This window comes from Dasypus novemcinctus, chromosome 25 (genome assembly GCF_030445035.2).
Source record: "Dasypus novemcinctus isolate mDasNov1 chromosome 25, mDasNov1.1.hap2, whole genome shotgun sequence".
NCBI classification, from domain to species: Eukaryota; Metazoa; Chordata; class Mammalia; order Cingulata; family Dasypodidae; genus Dasypus; species Dasypus novemcinctus.
The window spans coordinates 51,296,170-51,323,819 of NC_080697.1; the positions used below are offsets into that span (position 1 = coordinate 51,296,170).

Sequence of the window (27,650 nt, forward strand, 5' to 3'; positions counted from 1 at the left end):
TAAAAAATATTTTAAGCATTTTTAAAAGCTATTAAATTCTTTATTACCCAAAGATAATTTAGTTTTCAAAGACCATGCATTTGGAAAAGGTCTCCCCACTGCTTTTTCTTTCAGCTAAAGAAGAAATGTGTCTTTAATATTTCTTTTCCACTGGGGAGAAAGGACTCCCCCACATATATAGATACACGTCAGCATTTTCTGAATTAAACAGATAGGCAAGACTTCATAAAGAAATGCTTACAATAAAAACAATCTTGTTCCACACAAGTTAAGATAATCACAGTACCTTTAAATTCAATGGCAAACCCCGAAAAGCCCACAGATGCATCACTCCGAAATGCCAGAAAAAGACTATTTCCACTACTCTCTATTCTTTCCGGAGCTTGTGAGCCTTGAAAACTCCCAATCAGAGGACTGTTGGAATCTTCCCCTTCATAGATGTGCAGGAAATCATAACTGGGCTCCATGTTGAAACTAAATGGAAAGAAAATTATGGCATGTACTTAATATATATTTCACTTATTCTCCAGAATTTAGTCTTTGAGAGCACACAGTGATTTGCTTTTATATAATAACTATAAAAATTAGAAAATAAAAAACTTCAATATAAAAATAATAAAAAATGGTGAAATAGAAACGAATGTTACAAATATCAGTATTATTTACATAATAACAGTTATATTAGATATCGATCTGAAGGCAGCCATGGGGAATGAATCATAACGACATCAATGCAGTCTCTCTTCCCTGTACCCACAAAATTTCCCATGGAAAGCAGTTTGAAAGAACTAGGCTCAAAGGAATGGAGTCCCACTAACATATGATTTTATATGAAAATTTTTAGTTTTAAAAATAAGTATATTCAGTAATAATGATCATTCTTAATTTTTTAAAATACTTTTTGTTTGCTTTTTACTTTGAACAATGTAATTGCCTCTAGCTGTTTAGGCAATTCCACCGGTATTAGCAGTCCCCTACCTCTCAGGGAGGAAGGGGTAAACAGTTTCATACCAAATTTCATGAATGATATCTTAATTCAATTCTCTCTCATCTCCCCTTTGTCACTCTCTTGTCTAATTTTAAAATACTGTCAATCACCAAAGTGTCTAACAGTGAAAAGCCAAAGCTCTTGAGAAGTATGCTGTATTAAATGTCTATACCATTTGTGATGTAAAAGCCAATATAGTATGTGAGTTTAAAAATGGACAGACTCTCAAAGGAAGATTGAACTTGACTCAGATATCTAAGACCTTGAGGTGATCAGATTAGAACTAATAAATTGCAAAGAGGTATTAATATGAAAAGAATGCACTATGACGGGCCCTCCACCTTTCCTCCGATCTCCCTATGTGGGGGTTTTTGTATCTCTCAATTCACGCAGCGTCCTCTCTCTTCCTCTTCAGTTGGTGGCATATTTGAGTAACAGAGATGGGGAGAGTCAGGAGATTTTTATAATTGCTAAAATGTGCCATTGTTTAAGTGGTTCTAGGCTAGGTGGAGATGCAAGTAAAAATAAGAGCTACCATGGGCCCAGCACTGGTACCTACATGATATCTCTTCTTCCCTCTCCCACTCTCAGCAGCTATCGTGGCCACTTTCTCCACATCAGTGCTCCAGTTTCTTCCATTACTAATCACAATAGTTCCATAGTACAATAACAGTAAGTCCACCCTAGTCCACACTCTAGTCATGTCAGACCTATATCCTGCCCAAAAACAGCATATGTGAATTTGTCATACACTTCAAACAGTACACCTTGGATCATCCAGTTGCACTTACAGGTGCCAACCTCTGCACTTAGGGAGTTGACTATCCTTGTCCAATTACCCAGGACTTCTGGGTTCCTCTTCTTATTAAGGAAGTCGTAATTGCTAAGGTCCCAGAATGGCTTCCACTTGAGCCCACCCAAGTTATCCAGATCATAATATAAGAAACTGGTAGGTGATTTTTCTGGGACATTAGGTTGGTGAAAGTTTCATAGAATCTACAAATTGAAAGGACATTAGAAGTTTTCTAGCTTGATCTTCTTGAGAGGTATATAAAATGCAATGTAAAAACTTCTGGTATAATCTTGCCTGATATATTTCAAATGAATCGTATGCAGGAATTTTGAGAATTAGTTCCTATGACAAAGAAGGTAGAAAACTCTTGCTTGTAATTATGGCTCTGTGTTAACTAATTTTCAATTTTTAATTTATTTTTAATATATTTGTAACAGAGTTGTTTCCTGGGTTTAACTAAAGTATGACTACAATTTAGTAGTAACAACAACAAAATACAGAAAACAAAGCTACCCAAAAATATAGGCAGGAAATAGTCACAGGTTTTGTGTAGTAGTGGAGTAACATAAAAGTATTCATCATTCAGTAAATTTAGAGCAGCATTAGTAAAGTCAGGGACTGATGGCTTATCAAATGACTGAAAATTTAAGGTCATAGAGGTTTAAAACTACTAACTCAGACTCATCAGGAGAAACAATCAAGCCTGAGTCTTGGGTGTTGATGTAAACATCCTAAGAAAAGGAACCTTGCTCAACTGACAGGTAAAGACATAGAACACTTACCCCGAATCAGTAAGTTATTGATAGGACAGTCTGTAGAAAGGAACTTATAAAAGATCACATTCATTTAGTTCAAAAATCAAAATATAAAGCTGGAAATGATCTCATAGTTTGAAAAAGGTAATTATATATTATAATATGATAGTAAATAAGATAATCTTGTAGAATTAATTTTTTAAAAATAAATTACCCATAGTACTTGGGCTTTTTTTTTGGTCTCGATTAGCAGGAAGGTGTTAGCATTTTTTCAAGACTGATGTCTAACAATTCAAATTTTTAAATCAATCAAATTTGGGGGGACTCCTTGTTTTCAAAGGTCCATCAAGTCATTATTACCCTAATGACAAAACAGTGCTAACCTTGGGAATGTCCCACAGGATGTGCTATGGAGATGGAATTATCTATCACATATTTAGGGATATATGAGAACATAATGAGAAATTATACTTAGTGTATCTATATCACTTTTTAAAATTGCTTTTCTTGAGTATTATGTAAATCAAGCCTTCTCATATGGAACACACCAAGGGCAAGACAGATATTATTTAAAAGTAATTCTTTGTACATCATGTGTGTTGCAGCACAGGTAGAATGTTCCAGAGCAAAATACTGCATCTCCATTTGCGTCATTTTGCAGCCTGATATAGAACATGTTAGACTCAAAATCTAGGACTCAGCTAGACACTATAAAGCGACAAATAAAATAATTTTAAAAATTCTACTAAAAGGAGGTATCCTGTGGGCTACGTTACCTTTTGAATATCAGGGCAATGACGAAGTCTGGGTTTACTCTTACTCTCCAGTCACATTCTTTTCCAGGAGGGTATGGTTGTGGATAGTTGGGAGATAAGATGACACCCTCTGGGCCAGTCAGATCCCCTCCACAGGCAGCTGTCCAGAAGAGGAAATGTTAGGAGGGGGACTAAGGCTGCTCAGTGGGCAATGAGACATCACAGAATTCTTCTGGGAAAAAAGGCTCATTCATTAGTGTTCCCCCCCCCCCCCCCCAGGGACTGTAAGTTGGGGTATCAAGTAAACGTCTCAGGAAATTTTAAGCCCTAGGAGTTCGGTACATTTTCGTATTATTGTTAATGAATTTCATATAATTAATCAGCCCATTTTTAGGGAGAATTTTAAAACTTCTGACAAATATGCATTGCTTCTTGTAATTTTAAACTTTACCCAGTTAAAATGGATAGAATTCCTGGCTTAGAATTCCTGGGCTTTCCAACACACATACATATATACAAAAAAAGTAAGGAAGAGGTGGGGCACCATGAGCATCATTTTATGGTCATGTGAATTCTCTTGTTGTTTTTTTATGATTTACAAAATCATTACTTAGTTTTTATATAAAGCATACTTCAAGCGTGGTGTAAGGACCTTCTATCTTTTCTCACTCTTGTATCTCCAAAGTCTAGCCAGGCCCTGGCATAATAAGTATTCAAAAAATGTTTCAAGAATGAACGAACACCTGTTATTTCAAATATTTTTCACAATCCTCTGATATATGCAGACCTTGGATTATGTTCCTCACATTTGAAAACAGAGAAAGAAACTTGAAGTGAAATTCAGGCATATGAAATCAATCAAAGGCCAAGCTGGAACATTAAGTTCTACAAATATTTTTCGTCACAGTGCTTAATATATTATTATAAGAAACAGCATTTTATATGGTAATTAAAATTTAGTTTCTTTTCTCACTCAGCAATTTTCAACAAAATATGTTTACATTTATTTCAGTAAGGTAATGATTATGAGTTCCATGCTGTTAAAATGTAAGTCTACTTTTGTTTTTGAGACTGAAAATATTTAGGACTGTTTCATTGATTAGATAAGATTTATCTTACAATTTATATCACATGGAAGGTTTAAAACATTGGAAATTTTTTAAGTATGCACACAGAATGTATCGTGTTTAAAGATTCTTTATATCAAGTACTGTGGGTCACCAAGTTGTTTTTAAAAAGTGATATCACCCCTCTCATTAAATCATAGTATTCTCCCTTTCTATAATTTTTCTTTCACATTATTTATCATATATGCAATTAGAAAAATAAATAATTAGAGAGGAAAAGGCCCTAATCAGTGATTCTTTTCCACTGGTATATGAAATAAAGGTATGTGTAAATATGATAAAGATAAATCATTTCAATTTTCTGTGATTGATGTGTTTTTCAATACACATTTAATTTTCCTGGAACTGGAATGTTCTCTAAGAAAAAATTAGCTAATAACCAGTATATTCCTCTTGTATTATTAATATAATTTCACAATCTGATCAAAGGAACCCCAGAGTAACAACACAGGAAAAACATATAATAAATTCTTACAGATATACTCTCAATAAAAGTAATATATTTTTCACAAAATGATGAAAACCACACCCCCACTCCTAAATTTTAATAAACTATGTGGAAACAATTGCCTTATGGACTTTCAGAAGGCTATGCTTCACCCAGAATTAATAGTAGATGCTGACTGTCTTAGGCATAAGAAGCTTGGACAAATTAGGGAGGTAGTGCTAATACAGAGAGAGAAGGTACTTAAAGATCTGAGAAGATTCTACTCCATGCAGGTTTTGAAAGATGAAAAATGACAGATTCAGGGCACTGGCTACAGGGTGCTACCAGCAGGAAGAGATCAGAGACGAGATCCAAATATTGATTTAAATGATACAAAGGGGAAAACTTGCCTTATTCAAACAGATACCAAGAAGCACTTTCAAATGCCACTTAAAACCTTTAAAGTGGAATTAACTAGTACTGTCTTGCCTTGCTTGTTCTCTTTTTTGGTCTGGTATTCTTCATTTTAGCTTCATTAGGTTTTAATTACAGAGCTTGCAAAATATTTTGGATGTGACTAGAATTTAGTAGAAAATGCACTCAGAGACTGTAAGTTCTCCAAAACAAATGAGCATAGAGAAAAGAATCCACAAATTCATATGAATCCACAATCCTTTATAAGAACCATTCAGGGTTTTGCCACGCCCCACTCCCACACTATTATGTATATGTATATGTATATGTATATGCATATGTATATACATACACACACACACACACATATCAACACCTTTCTATATCAGGGGCTGAGACAGCATTCTTTGAGACACATCAATATTCCTGAATCAAAATATTTGAATATTAATGCAGCTAAATAGGAAAAATAACCCTTACAGAGCCAGTCTTTAGGTCAGGATAGGCCACATGGGTTCCTGCAGACGTATGAAAAACTTGTATTTTGCAGAGTTCTTTAGATTTTGGGCTTGGGAATAAGGAATTAAAGACTATATAAGAAAAGAGAATCCAATTATAGACTTGAGGGGCACTTCACTCAGAATTAGAAAGTAGTAAGTGTTCTCTGGTCTCGAGAATCAGTCCTATTAAGACTCGGCTAAACGAGTCACGAGCAGGAGCTATGCCATCAAGGCAGTCCTTTGGGAAATGGAGAAAAGGGAGGTCTCCAAGCATACCACAGGAAAGAGTAAACCTAAAAACAAGCTGGTGAAAATACATGTAACATAGAAAACAGATGAGAGGTTAAAAGATTTTATAAGAGATAGATACATAAAGCTATACATAACTTGTGAGAGAAGCAAATTAGAATTAGAGGGAAAATAAACTAATAAAAAAGAAAAGAAATAAATCTGCAGGCCAAGCTGGAACGAACAAATTGAAATGGACAATGAGCATAAGAAAACAAGTTCAACTTAATTATTATTTTTAAAAAATAAGCAAGAAGGAATCATCCCTTTCTACCCATAATAAAGTACGAGATTAAGAAATATAATATGTAGTGGATTTTCTGAGTCTAGGAAAATAAACACTCACACAAGGTTGAGGGCAATGTTATTTGGTGCAATCTTTCTGGAGAAGTTTTCAGAAATATTTTGAAAGCTCTAGGAGCATGTAAATTTATAGAAATGTGTGATTGAGAACAATCAATTAATCTTTTTGCAACAAGAACGTTCATGGCATCAACCTTCATAATAGGGAAAAAGTTGAAACAATGTAAATGTACGATAAGAAGGGATTAGTGAAATCATTATTGGTATATCCAAACAAAGAGGTACAGTACAGTTATTAAAAATTAATTAGTAGAAAATTTGTAACACAAAAAGATCCTCAACATATGTTGGCAAATAGAAAGTACGATTTACAAGATCCTGATACAGGGTACCGCCATTTAAAAACATTTAAAAAGTGGATTCTATGTACATAAAATAATTAAGCTTTTTTATTCATTTTTATGTTAATACTGATTACCTCTGGGTGAAAGGTTTCAGTTTTTTTCCTCCTCTTTTGGCTTAACTATCACTTATAAAACTTCTGTAATAAAGATGTCTTATTTATTAATGAAGGAAGGAGGTTAATAAAAAATAAAGAGCATCTTGAATCAATAGAAAAGAACTGAGGTGAGGCGTGAAGCCCCGCTCAGTCTTCTCGGGCTCACGCGATATCAAATTTTCGTGCACTTTACATTTGAAACAGTGGGCGTGTTTTCAGTGAAATAAGGGTCAGCTCATTTCCATTCCATGCCTAGTTTTCAACTGGGGAATTTTCTTACAGAGGCCATGAGCCTCAATTCTGAAGAAAAAATGATATATTTACAATTGAGTGAAAAGATGATGTTCATTTATTCCAAAATATAATTTTCAATTTCTTTGTTACATACTACCTAAGTACATAAGTGGGTCTGGTAGCCAAGAGTTGATAATTCAACTGTATACAAGTGATTATAGTTTGTCCTTGGAGCTGCTCAAGACAGATGATGTACTATTTACATTCTTTCCAGAGTATCTGTTTGTCTAGTTGGTGATCAAAATTAAGTAACAAATGAACTAACCAAAGACTATAGATTAGCTGGACAAATGGTCAAACAAACACTTGTTTAAATTCATGTAAAGTGAGAAATTATGTCTGAGAGATTAATTTGTAGTTGTATTCGTTTTATTGTTTTCTTCCATGGGCTTGAAAAAAAGGAAAATGATGGGGGTAGGCGTGTAGCAGGAGTAGGGGAGACTTTCCTAATTTAAAACCGGCCAAGAGTTTAAAAGGATTTTTGCATTTATAGGTATCATTCCAATTAAAAACAAAACTCAAAAATCTTGCAAAATCTCTTGATGACTCAGCTTGAAATAAGATGCACGACTATGCTCACAAAAGTTATAAAATGTAAATGCAGCACAAAACATTAAATAAACATGAATGGCTCTCTGACAAGGCTGAGAATGCTAATAAGCAGAGCTATCAAACCTGATCTATCTTCAGAATACTATAAATACCTTGTAAGAAGTTGAAAATTGTGTAATAGCTCTACAGGACCACTGAGAATTTCCGAACTGCTGTATATATCACAAGAAAAATCATTTTAAATTACAAAATCCTCTCAAGGTCACTTTATGCAAAATGACCCATTAACTATAAGCATATCATTTCCTTCTCACCTCCTCTCTTCACAGAATAATTACATTTTACATTTTTTTCACAGATTACAAAGAAGTACAAATTAAAATGTGACAGTTCATTAAATAAAATGATACATTTTATTAGAGTTTCTCTTTTAAACTAAGATGAAATATTCTAAATAGTTATTTTATGATTAAATACTTAATTGGCTGAAGAGACAATCTCCATGTAATTACTATTTTTATATAAAAAGTATTTGCTGCCCTAAAACCATAATTGTGATAGAAAACTTGGATGAGTATTCTAACTAAATTGTGCCAAAACAATTGTTATTGTTTTAAATGACCTTTTAATAAGGTCAAACTAGAAAATGCCAATGGATTTCAAAATAAGTTTCTCTTTTTAACTTCATTTTGACTTTAGCAGCATAAATTCTAACTTTCAGGATTCAATTTAAAATGACACTGATATTATAGAGAAACCATCTAAAAAGGGAAAGTATTTTTTTAGTGATCAGGCTTTGCTTAGGGGCATGTTTCTATTTTAAAAATGAGACTAGCAATGGTAAGGTTATGGATTTGCCCTATTCAGAATTTTAAATATTGCAATTTGATTGATCCATAGTTATACAAGATTTGTTAAGGAGAGGAAATGTTAGGTAAAGGCCAATTACTGTTACATTAAGTAAATAGCATCCTTTATTTTACCTAATAAAATAGTACAATAAAATTTTGAATACCACCTCAGAGAACTGGAGTGTGTGTAAAACACTCGAGAATTATTTCTGGAGATAATATATTTACAGAGCAATTTTAAGGATAGCATGCATTCATTTCCATATATAAACTTTCTATTTTCTGGTATACTATACCTATGCACGTAGGAGGGTCTGGTTGCCAAAAAAATCGGTTGTTCAGCTGCACACAGGTGATTGTAGCCTGTCCCTGGAGCTGGTATCCAGGGTCACACTGGAATGTGATGGTGTCTCCCGGCTCTCTGCTATCTCCATAGCGGGTGCCATTCTGAGGCATGCCTGGATCATTGCAAGTTGATGCGATTGATGCTACAAAGAAAAGAACAGAGGGGGTCAAATGATTTGAAACATGCTTTCTATACACCTAAGTGTGGTTACTCTTTGGGGTTGAAACACTCTACATTAGTATAAAGTATCATTTATCTATATATGAACACATTTGAAAATAACTTCATTTCCCAGGGTTACAGTTGCTAACATTCGTGTTGATAATGCTTACTTTGAACAGAATTTAGCAAAATCTTGTTGAAAATGCAACCAATTACGGAATATATTGAGGAGTTCTATCATGTGATGGTTAGCATACACACAGTCCCCTCTGATTTCCTCATTAAATCATTTTAAATGAAAACATGTGCCACAAGTTAAATGATTTAATTAAAGTAATCTCAAGGAACCTTGAGTAAAACAGAAAACGGAACATTTCCCTCATTGTCTGCGCCTTCCAAGGTGACAACCATCCAAATAATCTTTGTTGGTGTTCTAATGGGAGCAGACTGGAAGGGACGACTGGGCCATTTTAACCAAAACATCACAGGTCCCTTGGGTAATATTGTATTGGTGAAATTATTAATGACCATCTTTTATTCTCGAAAGGGTTCCACTTTGGACAATAAATTATATGAACATCCTAATTTTAACAGAAGCTCTGCTAGCACTTCTACTCCCTCTGTTGTTAAACCACAGGAGTGAGTCTAGTGCTAGGAATTTCAAATCAGCTCAGTAGAGGTATGCATCATGGGCTCTTAAGAGAACTTTCAGGAGGCAGCTGGAGTTTCGCCATAGTAGGCTCTTGCGATCATCTGTCAGACATATGATAATCCTGTAATAATCTGTCAGACATATTTTAATTCATGCACCTGAAATCTCATCACGTTAGGCAGCTACCATCCCTGCCTGAGCGCAGTGAAAACATTCTCTAGAAGGATTTTGTACCAGAGTTCTAAATCCTACTCTCACGCTGAAGTAGAATGGCCTGGGGAAATCGTGACTAATTTTCTCCTGTGTTTGAAACTGCTATGTATTATAAATTATATGAAAAAGCAGGAAAATTCATCTGAAGACCCAAAGCTCAGAAGTTTTATCTTTTCTTTTTTCATTTTGAGTTTTAACCAAATAATAGTGAGTTCTCTTTACCTCACTACTGTTTATGGATTTATTTCTGAGAACTGCTCCAAAGTATCAGATGCCATAATTCATGAGGAAAACAAAAAAAGTTATAGCATATTTCCCCATAAACACACCATCCTATGTACATCTTAATATTTGCAGATTTAAAATAATGAGTAGCTTGTGTGTGTACATGCATGTGTGTGTGTGTGTGTGTGTGTGTTGAATTCTGGGACATTGTTATGAATATGGACAGATGAATGAAAATCGTTCAAATAAAAATTGTTAGAGTACATGGAAAAAGGCTCTGTGCTCTTGAAGGATTTGTAAACTAACAGGGGAGGAAATGAACAAATAATATAAGACAAAATAAATTTACAATAGTCTATGTATGAATTTCTTTTCATTAGTCCTCCTTGGGATTTCTTGGGATTCCTGAATATGAATATATTGCCATTATAATATTGAATATCACTCTTTTTCCATTCTCCCTGTTCCCTTCATCTGGAATTTGAATCTGAGTGATGTGTGTATACACCATATCTTAACTTTCCTTTCATTTAAATTTTTTTTTATCTTTCTTCTGACTTCTGGATAATTTTTGATACTGGTCTTCCTTTCATAACCCTCTCTTCATCTGTATCGAATTGTTTTAAACCTGTCATTGAGTATATTCTTTATTGTGCTTTTATATTAGTTATAATCAATTTTTTCAACCACTGTGCCACATCAGCTCCCCTGAGTTAATTTTGTTTTTCATTTGCTTGCTTTTCGTTGTTTTTTTTTTCCTTGTTTTTACTGGTCTTCAGAAACCAAACCCAGGACCTCCCATGTGGGAAGCAGGTGCTCAACTATTTAAGCCACATCTACTCCCCTTCATATTCTATTTTCAACATCGGAAAGATCTCAGACTTTGCTTACTGCTCCATGAACCTTACAGGACTCTCAAAATGGGAGTGAATGTCACCAATGATCAACAGATGCCCTCAAGAGAAAGGAACGTCTGAGCTTCATTACCAGTCTATATTTCAACTTTCACATAGATTGGGGGGGGCTCTGAAGATTCTCCATTTTCTTGCAGGCTAAGTGACACATTTTAAACAGTTAAAATACATTTTATTGAATATACTTAGTACATTTACAGTGGATTATTCAAAATATTTAGTTTACTATAATACAGAAAATTGAAGTTTCTCAGAGTTATGGCTTAATCCCATAGCATAATATCTGATAGATCATACTTGTCATCTTTATCACTGTTAGTATCAATATTAGTGTTTTTAGTAGAGGAATTCCTTTTGGAAATAGAGTACCCAGTGGAGATCAAGAATAAAGGAAGTGTTTGGGATTCAAAGTAGTTTTCTTTTAAATAGGAAAGAGCAGTAAATATGAAATTAGAGTCACTTGAAAGAGAATTTTTTAAAGTTTTCCACTTTCCGGCCATCAACAGCAAAGATGAGAGAACAGAAAAGTTGGGAAGTCAAGCATATCATTCCAAAACACTAGTGTAGTAGTGAAAAGGAGAATAGATTAGAAGATACACAGTTTATAGTTAGATTGCCATGAATGTCATACTCATACACCAATGTTTATAATATAGACTAGTAATCATAGACTTCAATCACCAGAATCATAACTCATAGCTGCCATAATCTAGCCACCACAATGGTACTTGTATTAAACTAGTATTTTACAAGCTATCTTGAATTTGCTATTTGAGAAACCTTCCTAAAGAATCTAAGACCTCCCTATGGTTTATCCTCACTGAGATTCCTCTGGGCTTTAGATAAAATCATAAGAAAATCCTCTGTATACAATCTGGTTCATTGATTCTCATATCACATCCTTATAACAAAATTCATCTTTCCATCAGACAAGTGGCTATATGTATGATTAAGTACTCATTTCCAGGTAACAATTTCTGCCACACTTTATGTAGTATTAAAATAATTTAAAAAGGAAAGTTTAGAAGGCAAGCCAAGAATTTCACCATGGACCTGAGTCTAGTAATTTTAAAGGTCAAGAATTTTTTAAAAAATTATATCTCCTTCCCAATTTTACTCAACATACAACAAAAGCAAAGATGCATAATACCCAATAAAGAAACTGTACACGAAGATGCACAGATTTCTCACATGGGAAAGAATTTCAGTTAACATCAGTCTTTCAAAAACTGGTGCTGTACAATCTCTTTCTGACAGGTATTAATAGGTATCTGTTCCAAAAAGATTGGCAAACAGTGCATACTCTGGCTCCCTAGTCACGATTTACTTTGCACATTAAAGATTAAAGGCTCAGAGAAGTCCTATGGAAAGAAACCATTTATTTTCATTGTTTAATCCAGGGGACCCTATATTTATGTGATTAGAAGCGTATTTTCCCCAGGAAACCGGTTAAAACTCTGTAAAACAAAGATCCATAGAATATCAGTGAATGCCACACTAGCTTATTTAATTGGTTATATGTCCTTCACTAGTATGTAGTTTTATTCATTTTGAAAGTACAATTTCTACTTCCAAACCAAATTTTCATTTGGAATATCTATAATAATGGAGCACGCTATTAAAAAGTTATGTATTCATGAAGGTAATGTTCCATAATAAACAGAAATACTGCATCTGCATAATTAGCCAAAGCTTGTACCAAATACATGAAAATGTAAGGTATAGAAAAATGGTTGTATGTATATGTTTATTGAGTATGCATAAATTTGCTTTTCTGTATCTCCAAAGATTATCTGGGAAGATCAGTAAATCAACCACTAAGATTCAGTGGAGTTGAAATGAACCCCAAACCCTGACTTTTTCCTTATAGAATTATGAAATAAAAATAAAAAGTTCTTAGAGTTATCTGAATTGGATATAAAAAGCAAGAAGAAGACTTGAGGGAGAAAACAATTTTTAACAATGCAGTAAGAAATAGCATAATTAGGTCGTTGGAATAAATTTCATTTTATTTTCTCTGGGTTTTGATTGTGGAAAGATACTGCTTGGACAAGGCAATAGAGTTTATTCTAAGACTAATGTCAACACCCTCAACCAAAGACACTAAGTTGGGGTCAGAAATTGCTTTTTCACCTTCAGGGTCATGACAAAGTTATTGATAAGCTTGTGCTCATTTCTCTTCTATGATTGTATTCTTTTCTGTGGCACAACAAAATTTTTAACTCATTTTTCTCTTAAATATTTTTTCTTTAAATTGAATTTTTGTGCTCTGAATCTCTAGCTTCTAGAAGGCATTGTTCCACTGCTGATGAATAGTGTTTATCAATATTCCCTGGAACATTTCAAGTCATAAAGACACTTTCTGCACATCCATTTGTATCTAAAGGAATGTCTACCCTATTTGTCCACTTGAATGCAGAACCATTTCAGTCAATTTTGAGCAACCCAAAGCATGCACAAAACACAAGAGCAATGGATCTGTCCTTTTGTTTATAACAGGCAGCTATGATACTACAAAATTATTGTACAATAAGAAGCTGCAATAAACACAAATTTCTTTCCAATTAGATAAAATTTATGACACTAGGGACACCCTGATATATGTATATGCTTATATATATGCAAAATTGTGTTCTTTTATATTTTACCAAAATAAAAAACAAGAATTTGGGCCACATCCTAATAAATGCACAAAGTTCTCATTTTCTTACTGCACACATATTTGAAAGTACCTACATTTGCTTTGTATGGCATAACTCAATAGATAAAATGTTTCTTATAAATACAGAAAAATACCAAAAGTGACACCAATATACAATATACAGAAGCAGATACATTTAATTCTCAGATTACAACTTGACCTGATAAATACACTTTGTATCAGTCAACATGTTAAAGAAAACTATTCTATTTAGGATGAGGGTTTTAATGTGTAATAGGGTGTTGATTAGGTGGAGTTTATATTAGGTGTCTTGTGAGACTTTTTTTTTTTGGTTACCTGTGAAAATATTTCTTTTTATTAGTGGTATTCTCAGAATCATGGAGCATAACTTGAGTTGCCCTGGGGGAAGGGTGTAACTTAATATTTCTGTTTTGAGAGAGACAGGCTGTTCACAAGAGCCTTTATATATGCCGAGGTGAATTTGCAAAAGGACCTCTTTGTGAAAATGTGGAATAAGATTCCAGACCAAGTGCACAGGACTCCGACGTAGAGAAATATGTCTGGGTGGCCTCTGACACAGGTCAGTTCCTCAAAGGGGAAACTGTGGTGGTGGGATGAATTTGAGGCTGCTCGGCCAGGGCTAAAGTATTTTGGGGGGAGGCTTGATTCACCCCTGAATGTTGGTAAGAATTTGAGCCCTTTGTGACCCAACAGGGTTGAGTTAGTGAGGTGAAGTCATACGAACTGTAAATCCAAGTTTCCAGCACCATCAGATCATGATAGTAACAGAAAGATGCATAAGAAACCTTTACCGGTTATGTGATGTGGCAACAAGAAGTAACAGATGATGTTCAAAAAATAAATTTACAGTACCCACCTACAAACCCCCACTCCTGCCAGGGTACTCAAAATGAGAGTGACTTGTTTTGGACTGTGTAAGCCGTGAGTTTTATTTCTTGGACATTTCAGGAGAAAGTTGAAGAATCTTGAGAGGGTGATTCTGGATTTTATGCAAATAAGAGTAGAAATAAGGGTGGGAAGTTATCTCAAAAGAGCAAATGAGGGGACTGAGGGAGGGAGTGGCCATAGTACTATTTTGAGTTGGTAGAGCAGACCGTGAATCTCATTGAGTTACTAATTGACTATTTTCCTTCTCTGTAAATGGTACCAACCATCTGCCTAGTTGCTCTACCAAAAACCTAATATTTCTTCTTGCCCTGCCACATCACCTGTAAAGCATGCCCCAGTTCATCACTGGCCTCCAGCACGACCGCCACACTGTGGTTTGAACCTTATAATGCCCTTCTGGTCTATCCCACTGCACGATCCATTCTCTATTTCACATCAAGGATGCTCTTTTTAAAAGGTAAATCAGTTCACGTCATTTCCCTAACTGAAAACCTGTAGTGGGTTCCCATCCCTCTAGCATAATATCCCAAATGCACACACAGGCTCTGGCGGGCATTCAGGATATGGCCCCTTTTCTTCTCATTCTTCCTGGAAGTCAATAAATTCCACTTTAGGATTTTAAGCCTTTCCCTGAAATGATGCCTTCTCTGATCTTTGCAAGGCCAGAAACTCTAGTAATTTGGGTCACCCTCAAATGTCAACTTCTCTGAAGGGCTCTCCATGACCACCCAAAAAGCCATTCACTCAGTCACTGTATAATATACTAAACCTTTAATTTTCCCTTTGGAATCCGTCACTCTATTTTTATGTTCAGCAGTGTTTACACAATTTCTGTTTTCCCTGCTAGACTGAAAGTCAGGACACTCTTTAACTTATTTAAGCTGTACGCATGGTGTTCAGCCGAGAGCAGGCATTCAATGAAAATTTGTGAAATGAATTAAAGGTGGTAAGTTTTTCTGTAAGTAAAAGTTTTTTAAAGTGAAATAAGAACAATTTTGAGGATACAGAATGTTTGTAAATGAATTATTTTTTAAAGTATTCTTTTTATAGATATTATCCATATATTCGATTTTGCATTTATCTCAGCAAGTATCTGTGTGCAGAGGGGCTTTAGAGCAACAGACAAGTTAAACAAGGAACTGGCTTGTAATACATATATGACTGCTGCCCCTGTCATTTGTGAGATCCGGGAAAGTCATACCCGTGGAAGATAACCATCCAGTAAATGACACGTGCAAAATTATTATGTTTTTATGAAGCAAGCTAAAACTAACCAAAAATGAATACGAAATATACTTATTATAAAAGCTAATATATTATGAGGCAGCTTATAAATGACAAAGTACAATTTATATATAAAAAATTGATTGGTGATGCAAATGGACAATATTGTGCTCAAGTATCCTATCTTGCAGCTATCCCAAGCGAAAGCTGCTTATTTTTCCCTTCTCCCAATTCATTATTGTTTCTTTTAGACTAATCTACAATCTTTTCAGATAAAAGGACATGTCCTTTGAGATTTAACTCATCTATTGAAAACAGCTTTAATCTCACCCCTTTTCTGCTCTGTTTGTACAATCTGCCAAATTAATCAGAAACATTGGCTCAGTCTTTCTCTCCACTGTGAGTCTCGCCACCAAATTTGTTGTCTTCAATATTAACACTTCAGGAGCTCAGTGCCATGGCCACTGTCGACCCTATCAGCACACAGAGTCACTGCAACATGTGTGTGTCTATGTCTATGTCTACATTTCTTCCTCACATCTACATCCATAGCCATAGCCTCATGCCTATCCATAACTGTATTACATAGAGATAAATATCTATCAAATGACAGTGCAAAGACAATATCTGCTAGTTTCCTCTCTAGAAAGGGATTATACAGATAAGCTACACACACGCAAAAAAAAAAAAACTCTAATAAAGGTACTCTTTTTAAATCTCACATGTTTCTCAATCCAAAAATTGGCTCACTCTTACGTGAAAATATGATCGATCCGCAATCCCTTCTGTAGTTGCTGGAAATAGGGGTTCTTAGAAAAAGACTTGGGAAGTAAAGCTCCTTGGAGGAAAAATTTTTGACTGGGACCCACAGAAGCCAATACTTTTTATATGATATGATACACCACGTACACACGCAAACATCTATGAGGAGATATAGCTAAAACATATTAATATAAAAAAATACATACCTTTACAGTGTTCAGCACATGGATATTTTCCTATTATATTCTATTTCTTAAAATAAATTTAAACAGAATGGCTGTTTTAGACCTCAAAAAAAAATTAATTTCACAATCCACTGATGGACTGAGATCCAAATTTGAAGAGCACTTACTTAGACCTCGATTTGGATTGATTGAACCTGATGGTGTTTTCATAACCACATCCCCACATCATGCACACACACACATACAATCTATATCCATTCACAGGAGATTCTAGAAATGTATGTGGAATAAATAGTTTTGAAATAAATGATTACTGAGTTCCTCATAACATGTAATAAATCTTATTTATGAAGGTGCCTAGTAAGTAAAACCTTTGTAATTTTTCAGAGAATCAACCAAATGTTTTGCTGCCTCCTGGTCATAAGTCATTCTGGAGTTGAACGTCTTTTCTCCAGAAAGGAGTTGGTTAAGGAGAACCTTGACAGTTATGTGAAGGTAGATTGTAAGGTGAGTACACAGAAATGGTGAAACAGAAAGCACATCAGAAACTCTTGCAATTTGGCAAAGGCAGCTCTTGCCAATACCTTTACCTTTTTTCTTTCATTTTTCTTTTTTTAAAATCATAGCTCTATAGATTGTCAACATGAGTCAAAATGTGTTTTTTCAGAACAATATAATCTTATACCTGGAATTTCAATATGCGAATTTCCAGGATGATCTCATAAACACATTTAACCCAATCTTCATGTAGCAGATAAGAAAACGGCCCTTGAAAACTGAAGTAACTTGCTCAAGTTCTTATTGCCCATTCATGGGTGAGATCCAGAAAGAGCTTGAAACGTGTCGAATGTCAGGGTGGAGGTGAAGCGCATAAGCGTGGAGCCAGAGTGCCCTAATGTGAATCCAGCTCCACCACCGCCTACCTAAAGTAGGCTGACTTTCTTAGCCTCCCCGTGCCTCAGGATATATGTATTACCATTATCCCTAAATAATCTAAGAGAATCATTGTGTAATAACCTAAATTCTGGATGGAGGACACATGAGCATTTATGAGCATGTCTGGAAATTCTAAGGATTATAGTTAGAAGGTTAGCCCCACAAAACAAGGATCTTGTTTGTTTCATTTGCTCAAGCATACATGTTACAAACCTACAATAATATTCGTTGACTGAATGATTGACTAACTTGATGATTAAATAACTGGCATATAGATTTTATGTATTCAGAAGAATTGGACTTGTCAATCTTATCTTAGATATTCTTTGTCTATAGCAGGTAATTTAGTTTAAAGTGAGGTTACCACCCAAATACAGTGATCAGTTAATTTAAACATCATTTGTCTTTTCTCCTTGGATTTCTTAAAATCATACTTGAAAAGTTGGTGTCTACATAATGAGATACTGGAGTTGCTATCCCATTCAAAAATTTATTGAACTGCTGAGTAAGATGTAAATATTACAGTATTAACTGATTGATTTACTCAATCAATGTCTTTAAGCATCTAAAACGTGTTGGCAAAATGCAGCCTGTCCACAAGCTAAAAATGATTTTGTGCATTTTTAAGTGATTGAGAAATATTAAAAGAATTACTGCTTTATATCTGGTGAAGTTCAAATTTCAGTATTCTCAGTCATGCATTTATGTATTGTCTATGGCTACTTTGGCACTACAATGGCAGGGTTGAGTAATTGCAACAAATACGTAGATCCCCAAAAGCCTGACATGTTCACTCTCTGGCTCTTATAGAAAAATTTTGCCGAACCCTGGTACAAATCAAAAATTATATAATAACTCTTTGCATTTATATGACATTTTCTTTACATTATGTTCTAAGTATATAAAAGGCATTATTTCCTTATGCTCAATGTTCTTGATTTAAAAGAATTGAAAAGGTATTTCTCAGGGTCCTCACCTTGAGTTAAATTCTTTTTTTTTAATATTAATTTTTGAGAAGTTTTAGATTTATATTTACAGAAAAATTACACTGAAAGTATAAGGAATTCCCATATAATCCCCCACCCCACACACTACACACCTAGTTACCCCAATTACTGACATTTTAGTGTGGTACATTTGTTACAATTGAAGAACCAATATTGAAGAATTGTGACTAACCAAAGCCTATAGTTTACATTAAGATTTACACTGTGTGCTGTACAGTTTCATAGGCCTTGACAAATGTATAATGTCATGCGTCTGTCATTGCAGTATTATGCAAAAGAATCTCATTGCCCCAAATATGCCATTTCACCCATTCATTCCTTTACTTCCATCTGAATCCCCGGAAACCCCTGTCTTTACATGTTGCAAGTTCTTCCTCCAACAACAGATAAACATCGACAAAAGCAACTAATCTATGGCCACCCACCCACACCCACCATAATTGTTCATTCCCCAGTCCCGAGGGACCTGGGATGACTTCTGCTCTGACAGCCCCAGGAAGAAGGGACCCAGTTTCCACAGGTCAAAGGGAAGGTATTAGCCTGTCTGCAGCTGCACACAATCCCGTTTGGGGGACGGGACCTGCCCATCATCATAGTTTTATTGGTCGCACCCCTTCAGTGGGCTCTATCTGGGAATATATGAAAATATATTTTCCTAAAATAATATAGTTGTACTCATTTAAAATTCCTCTAATCATGATTCTTCTATTCCTTTTATTTGAACCCACAATTTTCAATGTACCAGTTAAGTATATTTTACAGAGATTTAAATCTTTGGACTGTTCAAATCGAGGCTGAACACTGAATCCCAGCAGATCAGTGAACAATGCTTACTCTTCAGTTCTTCATGCTTGCCCTGAGTTCAACTCTTTATACATGAGATCAAGTTACCTACTTCCCTGGAAAGTTGCTCTTTTTGTGTAAGATTCTAGCAATGAATAGAAAAGTCTATTTTCTTAAGTTTCATTGACATTTTAGTTCACAAGACAAATACTAACCAGCAGGTTTTTACGTTTTGTTTTGTTACATATGCATTGGGGCCTCAGTGGTTGAAGATGTCTAAAAAACATACTAAAAGAGAAGCATTAACTTATGGCAACAGAGTCCAGTAATCCAATCCTGGTCTTGAAATTTTAAAAAGTGGATCTGAAATCTGAAATTCCACCTAATTAAGTCTGAATAGTCCTCTTTTCATTTCTGCAAATGTCAAAGTGTTTCGATAACTGTAGATACTGAGTCCACAGATACCTAACACCTCTTGGAGGATCAGAGGCTGGTGACAGCTCAAGTGCGTACAGAAGAAATACTTTTGACAAATCTTTCTCTATATATTTTCAAAAGTAATACAAATCTTTTCTAAGAAATGGTGCTGGAGCAATAGACAACAAAATAGAACTGTGACATAAGTCTTACACCTCATACAAAAATCTACTCAAAATGGATAATGGACTTAAATGTCGAAGATAAAAATTTAAAACTTAAAAAAACATAGAAGAAAATCTTTGGGATCTAGGACTAGGTAAATCATTTTTAGATATGATACCAAAAATATGATACATAAAATTAAAAATTGATAAATTAGACTTCATAAAACTTTAAAACTTTTGCTCTACAGATACTCTAGCAAGAGCGGAAAAATGCCAGTTACAGACGGGGGGAATGTATTTGCGAGTCAAAGGTCTAATAAAAAATATCTCTAATATATAAAGAACATGATTACTACTGTGAATAGATACCCAGAAAATGATCTTGGGGGGTTAAGGGCTCCAGTTTTTTTTTGTTTGGTTTTGGTTTCAGATATAATGAAGCGAAAATTTCTTTTATTAACTAAGTCTAGTATCCTTCAGTTTCATGAGGATGTAAAAACAAACTTTCATGGTGCATTCAAAGTTTATATTAGATAAAACTTTGAATCTATTCAAGTGTTTTAAAAATAACTTTAAAGAGTATAATATTATTACAATTTGAAGAATAAAGTTGGTTTTCCCATAGATATCTTTATTTGACACGATGAAAGGAAAATTGCTAATTAGTACTTTTGTCTTAGAGCATTTATATTTCCTTTATTACAAAAGGAAGTTTCTTAGTTCACAATAAAGTCAAGCATTTAATTCAGATACATGATTTAAGTATTGTTGTGAATTAATCTTTTATATTTTAGGTCTTTAAAATTTTTTCAAAGTGCATTCTTTTATACAGTCTAACTCGAACTTAACAATTTATATCACTCAAAAAGAGTTTCATACATAAAATATAAATATAAGAAACTTTGATTTCAAGAAATAGAAAAGTAATTTGTCTTGTTTTGCCTAAGTTGGACATTTACTATAAACCACCTCTACTTCCTTTCCCAAAATTAATTATGAGGCTCTTTGAATTACTTTGAAATAAACAAACATCCAATGTTATAGTATATAATTAGGTAAATTAGAATCCAACAACAAAACTTGAGTTAGAGGAAGAAAAATGACAAGTAGAATTATTTTAAAAAGTAAGTGACACTTGAATTCAAGGATGAAAATTGGTGAGTTGGGGGAGGTGATTTATTGCCTAGTTTGATAGCTGTGATATCAATGACAGTCCTTGAATTATTATGTTTTGTTTTAATTAGCATGAAACGTTTTCCTAGAATTCAGACTGGGTTTTGCTCATAGTGAAATTCACATTCCTTATTGTGTAAAATCAAAGTGATTGATTTATTTTTGTTGAACGCTTGAAGCTTTTTAAAAAATGTATAATTCAATTTAGACTTATAGTTATACATTATAACATGCATTTATAAATATTAAGTAATTGTTAAATATCATAACCATAAAAGCAAATTTTTATTTTTGTAACATTATTACAAAGAACTCTTGAGGGGCAGATCATAAAAGACATTTAATGTTTTCTTATAATAATGTCACTATTTCTGTTTACACATCTGTTTTAATACCTGCATAGACAAAATAAAATCTTGCATGTTTCCAAAGGTTTTGACAAATCTATCTAGGGAATTTTTGTCCTTCAATTGAAAAACAACAACAACAACAACTCTTTTCTGGCCACAATAACAGCATTATCAGAGCATCTTGGGAAAATATTTACTGTGCTAACTGGAAAAGACTTTATGATTTTTATTCAAGGAGTAATGATCATTATCACTAGCAATGGGTGATGCTGATGATGAATCATATGCATCTTCAAATTTGCCAATATTTACCAGGAGTTTTACAATTGTGAAACCCATATCCCTTTTTGACATGAATGTATGTGCAGAGGCACAGGATTTCTCTGTTGATTCTTAATGATTCTTTAATCCCTTTGCCATTTGCAGCTAAATGTGTGTATACACATACATTCATTAGTGAAAAGAATTTTAGGGAAAATGGTTGACATTCATTACATATATTCAAGTGAATATTGCATTTCAGATATTTACTACCTTATTTAAATTAAATGTTTCATTTTGAGATAACATGCAGTTGTAGGAAATAATAGAGAGAGATCCTCACCAGTGTTTGATACTTTGATTTATTTTACATTTTTTGCTGCACTTACATTTATGTTGTGATATCTCTTTGGAGTTTTAATTTGCATTTCTTCAGTGGCTACTGATTGTGAACATGTTTTTATATGCTTATTCGCCATCTGAATATTTTCTTTAGTGAAATATTTCTTCATGCCCAGATAAGTAAAAGAAAAGCAATGGCATGGATACCTCAAGGAGAGCAAAGAAAGGCCAGAAAGTGAGGAAGTGGAGATGGAAAGACAAGGAGATGTAGTGAGAGACTGACATGGTAACATTAAAGTGTTCAGAATTTTAGGGGAAGCGTGACCCAATGTGTCTATGAAACTGGGTATGAAGCCAGTAAGTGAGACTCACAGAGTCAGCCGGGCCATCCCAGTGAATGTGAAAGATATCAGAAGAGCTGCAGTGGAACTAGACTGAAGTCCTTAATATATGGGGCAGGTAATTAGGTGGACAATAAATGGCAGAAAGCAGAGAGAGACTGAGACCTTATTAGGGAATGGCATAAGTTTTAAGGGAGCTACAATTATATTTGATGTAAATGAGCTGTGCCTTTCTCTGTCTTTCCTGCTGGTTTGTAACTTTTATGAGGGCCAGGGAAACTCTGGCCTTATACACTACTGACTCTGTAATACCAGTGCTAGATCGGGAACTTAATAGGTAGGGCCTAAGTATGTGTTGGACGAATGAGGAAGGAATGAATGGTCAATTTATTAATATAAAAAATTGAAATACCAGTGTAATTACAGACATTAAGAGGCCAAGGTCACCCATTACCCTGGACAGGGCCTGGTCAGAGTGTTAACTGCAATGTTGTTATAGTGACTCATTTGTTATGCTCTCATTACTGACCAAAATCACTTAGAATGGCGTGTTTTAAAAGACACTGTGATAATTCAGTGTCTTAATTTTGAGTCTTTCTCTCTCCTTAAAATTAGGTTGCACACATCTTCCTAATCTCTTATGTGTTAATTTAGTGTTTGAGACTCAAGGGGAAATTTTACATCCAGAGCCTTGGGGAAGGGTGGGGATGCGACTGCTTACTGGGATGACTGATGCTCAAGGTGTGATCTGATAAGCTTTACCACAGATAGGATTTGCAGTCACAGAAAAGTAGGTACAGATGACAGTTCAGCTCGTACTAACACTATCATGAAAAGTCAAAGATAAGAACATGCAAAACAGGCATAGGAAATATGGAGACAAGCTTAATTTGCGTAGAGGGAGGGTTGGTGTTGTGAAGTAGTAATAACAATTACATTTAACATAAAATAGCCATTTCTCGTCCGATAATCCCACTACTGTTAGAGCTATGTGCAATGCACATACCCACATTAGAGATGAGAGAAGGACAGAAGTATTAGACCCTTATTAAGTACTTTTAATTTGTCCTCATTAGAAAACAGGGAGTTGCTATACATTTGAAGGAGGGGGAGCAAGAATGGTACATAGAGTTGGGGCATTAGAGTCATTAGGGTGATTTAAAAATGGGCTTTCCCACACACGGTGTGCCTGTCCCCAGTTCTATATGCCCTTGGTTCATACATTATTCCTGTATTAATAATAGCAGATAAGACTTTTTCATCACTTTGTTATAAACATGAAAGGAAAACAGAAGAAAGCAAGGTAATGAAAGGAAATTCATATACAAAAGTAACTATTTGAAACTATTACATATTATGACAGTTTGAGATTATTTATTTATGAATCTCCAACAGAGAAAGATTATGTTTATAAATTAATCTATTCTTCTGGTGTGCTACCCTTTGATTATATTGGCCCTTGAGTAAATTACCTGCTAAGATTAGGGCTTTGATTCAACCCTGTCAGTCAGGGGTGACTCAGGTTGAGACCCGCCCCCTTGGTAGGCGGATATAATGGAAACTCACTTGAGAGAGACATATGGGAAGAAAGAGAGCTCTGTCATTTTTGATCCTGGGGCCCTAGGGAGAGATGAACCATTTGTCTGATAGTTTGCAGCTGAGAGCCAGGAAGCCCTGTGAGACAAGCCCTGTGCCAGCCTAGTGCTGAGATCAGGAAGCAGCAGGGCCCCCGGAGCCTCAAGAGGAAGAAGCAGCCCAGGAAGGAGAGAACAGGCAGAGACCGCCTGCCATCTTGCTTTAACACGTGGCAACTGACTTTGGTGAGAAAGCAACCTTGACTTGGACTCTTTAGGGACAAACAAATTTACCCCAAATAAATACCCTTTTGCATCCACACTCCTTTGGCTGACCAATACACATATCATCTATACCTTCTCTCTCCATTTGCCTTTTGGGCATATGTTTTACAAATAAAGTAGGAAGTAGGAAATGATTTTGGTTAACTGTAATGTATCCAGCACTGACAGTGTGCAATATTACTAACAAATTAGACTATATGACTTTAGAAATATAAAGAAATCACAAATGAAAATAATATTAATAAATTCTCCCTTTCAATGAGTCAATAGCAGCTTTCTTTCACAAGTACCTTCAGGCTTCCCTTGATATCCTATTTTGTAGTAAGTATTAATGATACACCCAAAACAATGGGGAAAAAGCCATTTTATAGGTTTTGTTTTTCTCCTTTCATTTTATTAAATCAATTTTGTTAATAATAAGCATGACTAATCAAAGCTGAAATCCCAACATTCCATTAAATACAGAACTTAGAACAACAAATAAGCCAGTAGTCTTAGTCTCAATCGATTCAGCAAACATTCTTTGTATCAGTGTCATGGTTTGGGTGCTGCGCCCTCAAAGCCGAATAATATTCTCTCTGGCCTTGAGCTGCTCACAATCTAAATGTGTAAGTGGACAACTATAAAAAATGTATGGTCAGTTCTCTACCAAGCCCATAAGGAAAGGTTCTATGAGATAGCAAAAGGAAAGCAGGACTTGTAGCAGCACTTGCCGTGTCCTGCCCCTCTATAGAAACTTTGCCCATAAACCACAGGTTTATGACTGGTTTGCTCATAAAAACTTCCCACCCTGTTCAGCAATTAGTAGCCAGCTCCAAGGCCTCTCTCATTATAAACAAGTGATTTCTTCAAATGAAAATGTACCTATTAAATTATCTTTCAATAAAGTAAATTAGAGTAAGATGTCATGCAGCTGCAGAGTTACCACCATTATTTATGGAGAAATCAATCTTGCAAAATCTGGGAATGTAAAGTGATTCCAGAGCCCAATCAGAAAAGCATGCTGTTTTCCCTAAGAGTGCAAAGATGGTACCTCAGATGACACCACCTCAGCCGAAGTACATTTAACCCCTAAAGTAAAGGTCAGTTTTGTGTGCTGAACTCCATTTTCTTTCACTTTATGCATGATTAAATGGTAATTAAGATTTAATGAAAAGTGTTAGGCTGATTACAATTAACATAATTGCACCAGTCAGTTCGTGTCCTCATGTTTTACATGCCGTGTAGAGCTGGCAAGACAGTAGACCTTTAATGTGTTTGAATATTTTGTGCACATCAACAATTCATTTTTCTAGTAGAGAAAAATTTGTCTTACAGCAAAGCAAAGGTAAACACACATATAATAAAGTGTGCCATGCATACTCTATTCCATTAAAAGCTATTAAACACACAGAGACATGCACCATTGAGGATAAATAATTAGGATTTCCATATTTTCAGTAAACAGTTCTTCCTGTCTCAATATTTTAAAGTTAGAAAAAAATGTTATCAGCTCATAGATTAAACTATGCTTGTTTAAAAAATGGATATTAAATATCATAGAAGGAAAACATTATGCCTGGTTTTTAGCTGGTATCAAAGATTAAGTAACCAAGAACAAAAAATTTATAAATAATTATAAAACCTAAAAGTTCAACAAAAACTCATGCCTTTTATTAAATCTGCATAATGTGTTTTTTACTAGCCCAGACATGGATAGTAGCATCACCATTTCTGATAAATACCATGCAATGACCATTAGCTCTTAATTACTTTTCAACACTGAACAGAAACTAATTTAGATATGAAAGAATCTTCATGATTAAAATTAGCATTTAACTATTTATTATTAAAGGCTTTATGGTTAAATTTCTTAAATTGAACTAAACTCAGTTACAAAACACTTTATTTAATGTAGATGACGTAGTGTTTGCTACACAATCATAAATTCATCCTAATACTGTCAACCTTTGCACAAATGGAAAATTTTCAAGAATATTCACCCAGCAAACTGCTGCTAGCTATGGATTATATATCATGTTCTATAAATTCAAAGACATTTTACCTACAAACAATTTAATCTAGATTTTAAATAAAATACTAATATACAAGAGGATAAGCACTGTAACAGGAGTATGAGCATTGACTTCAGGGCCCATAAGTGGCAACATAATTGCTTCTGTTATCAAGATTTTAAAAGGTGATATGGAGGGAAGTGGGTATAGCTCAGTGTTTGAGCACCTGTCCAAGGTCCCAGGTTCAATCTCCAGTACCTCCTAAACAACAATAACAACAAAAGGTGGTATGGAAACTCAGGATTATATGCAGCAAACAAGGAGGAAAACAAATTTCATAGCAACACCAATATATGACATGAAGACATGCATGTGGGGAATATTAAGGAAGGGTGTGCACTGCTAGAGGGTACATTTCATAAGTTACTTCAGCATGGAGGACAGTGATTGAGGAAAATATTGAAACTATACATTGGGGTAAATTTGCATGGAGGTTTTTACACATTTTATTCTTTAGGCAATGAGGAAAATAATATGACTTTCTGGTTGAGATGGGAAGAGTGGAGATGAGTGCTTCCTCATAGAAGAGACACCCTGGTTCTTCTGCTCAGGCAAGCTAGTAGGCAGAAAAGGGAAATGTAAAGGAAACCACTTAAGAAGGTATTGTAAAAATCTAGTCAAAACTGAGATGGCTTAGACCAAGGTGGTAGGGGTACAAGTTTGACAGAATTGGTTAGACCCTGGATACATTTTTAATATGGATCCTACTTGCTTTGCTGTTGGAGTATATGGGATGTAAAAGATAAAGAGAAGTGTAAAAATGACTCCAACAATGTTTGCCTGAGCAACTCACAGAGCAGAGTTGACACTTAAAGATGAAGAGAAGAGAGGAAGAAAACCATGTTTTGGAAAGAAGTAGTTTAAGAGTATAATCAAGTTTCATGTGTTAAGTTGCCTGCATATCAAAGTAGCAGTACTGAATAAACAGTTGTATACCAAACGGTAAGTTCTGAAGGTTGACCAATAACACCTAAGGAATGAATATTGAGAGATGAGAAAGGGAACTGCAGACAAGACCCAGTGGCATCCAATATTTAGAGTTTGGGAACAAAAAGATGTAAACCAGCAAAAGACACTGTGATTGAGTGGCCTCTGGGATTAAGGGGTCCAACAGGAGAATGCCAAAGAAGAAAGCAGAAGGAAGAGTTTTAAGAATAAGG

General features: G+C 34.8%; 1 protein-coding gene across 1 annotated transcript in view; it reads right to left on the reverse strand.

Annotated features, from left to right (window-relative positions):
* The window catches only part of CSMD1 (CUB and Sushi multiple domains 1), a 2,093,507-nt gene that overhangs the window by 296,178 nt on the left and 1,769,679 nt on the right, over nucleotides 1-27,650 (reverse strand). The window contains exons 27-29 of the mRNA XM_058288018.2: nucleotides 8,843-9,034; nucleotides 3,313-3,451; nucleotides 287-474 (exon numbers count right to left, since the gene is read on the reverse strand). Of these exons, the coding sequence (XP_058144001.1) occupies nucleotides 287-474; nucleotides 3,313-3,451; nucleotides 8,843-9,034 (519 nt within the window). The remainder of the gene's footprint in view (nucleotides 1-286; nucleotides 475-3,312; nucleotides 3,452-8,842; nucleotides 9,035-27,650) is intronic.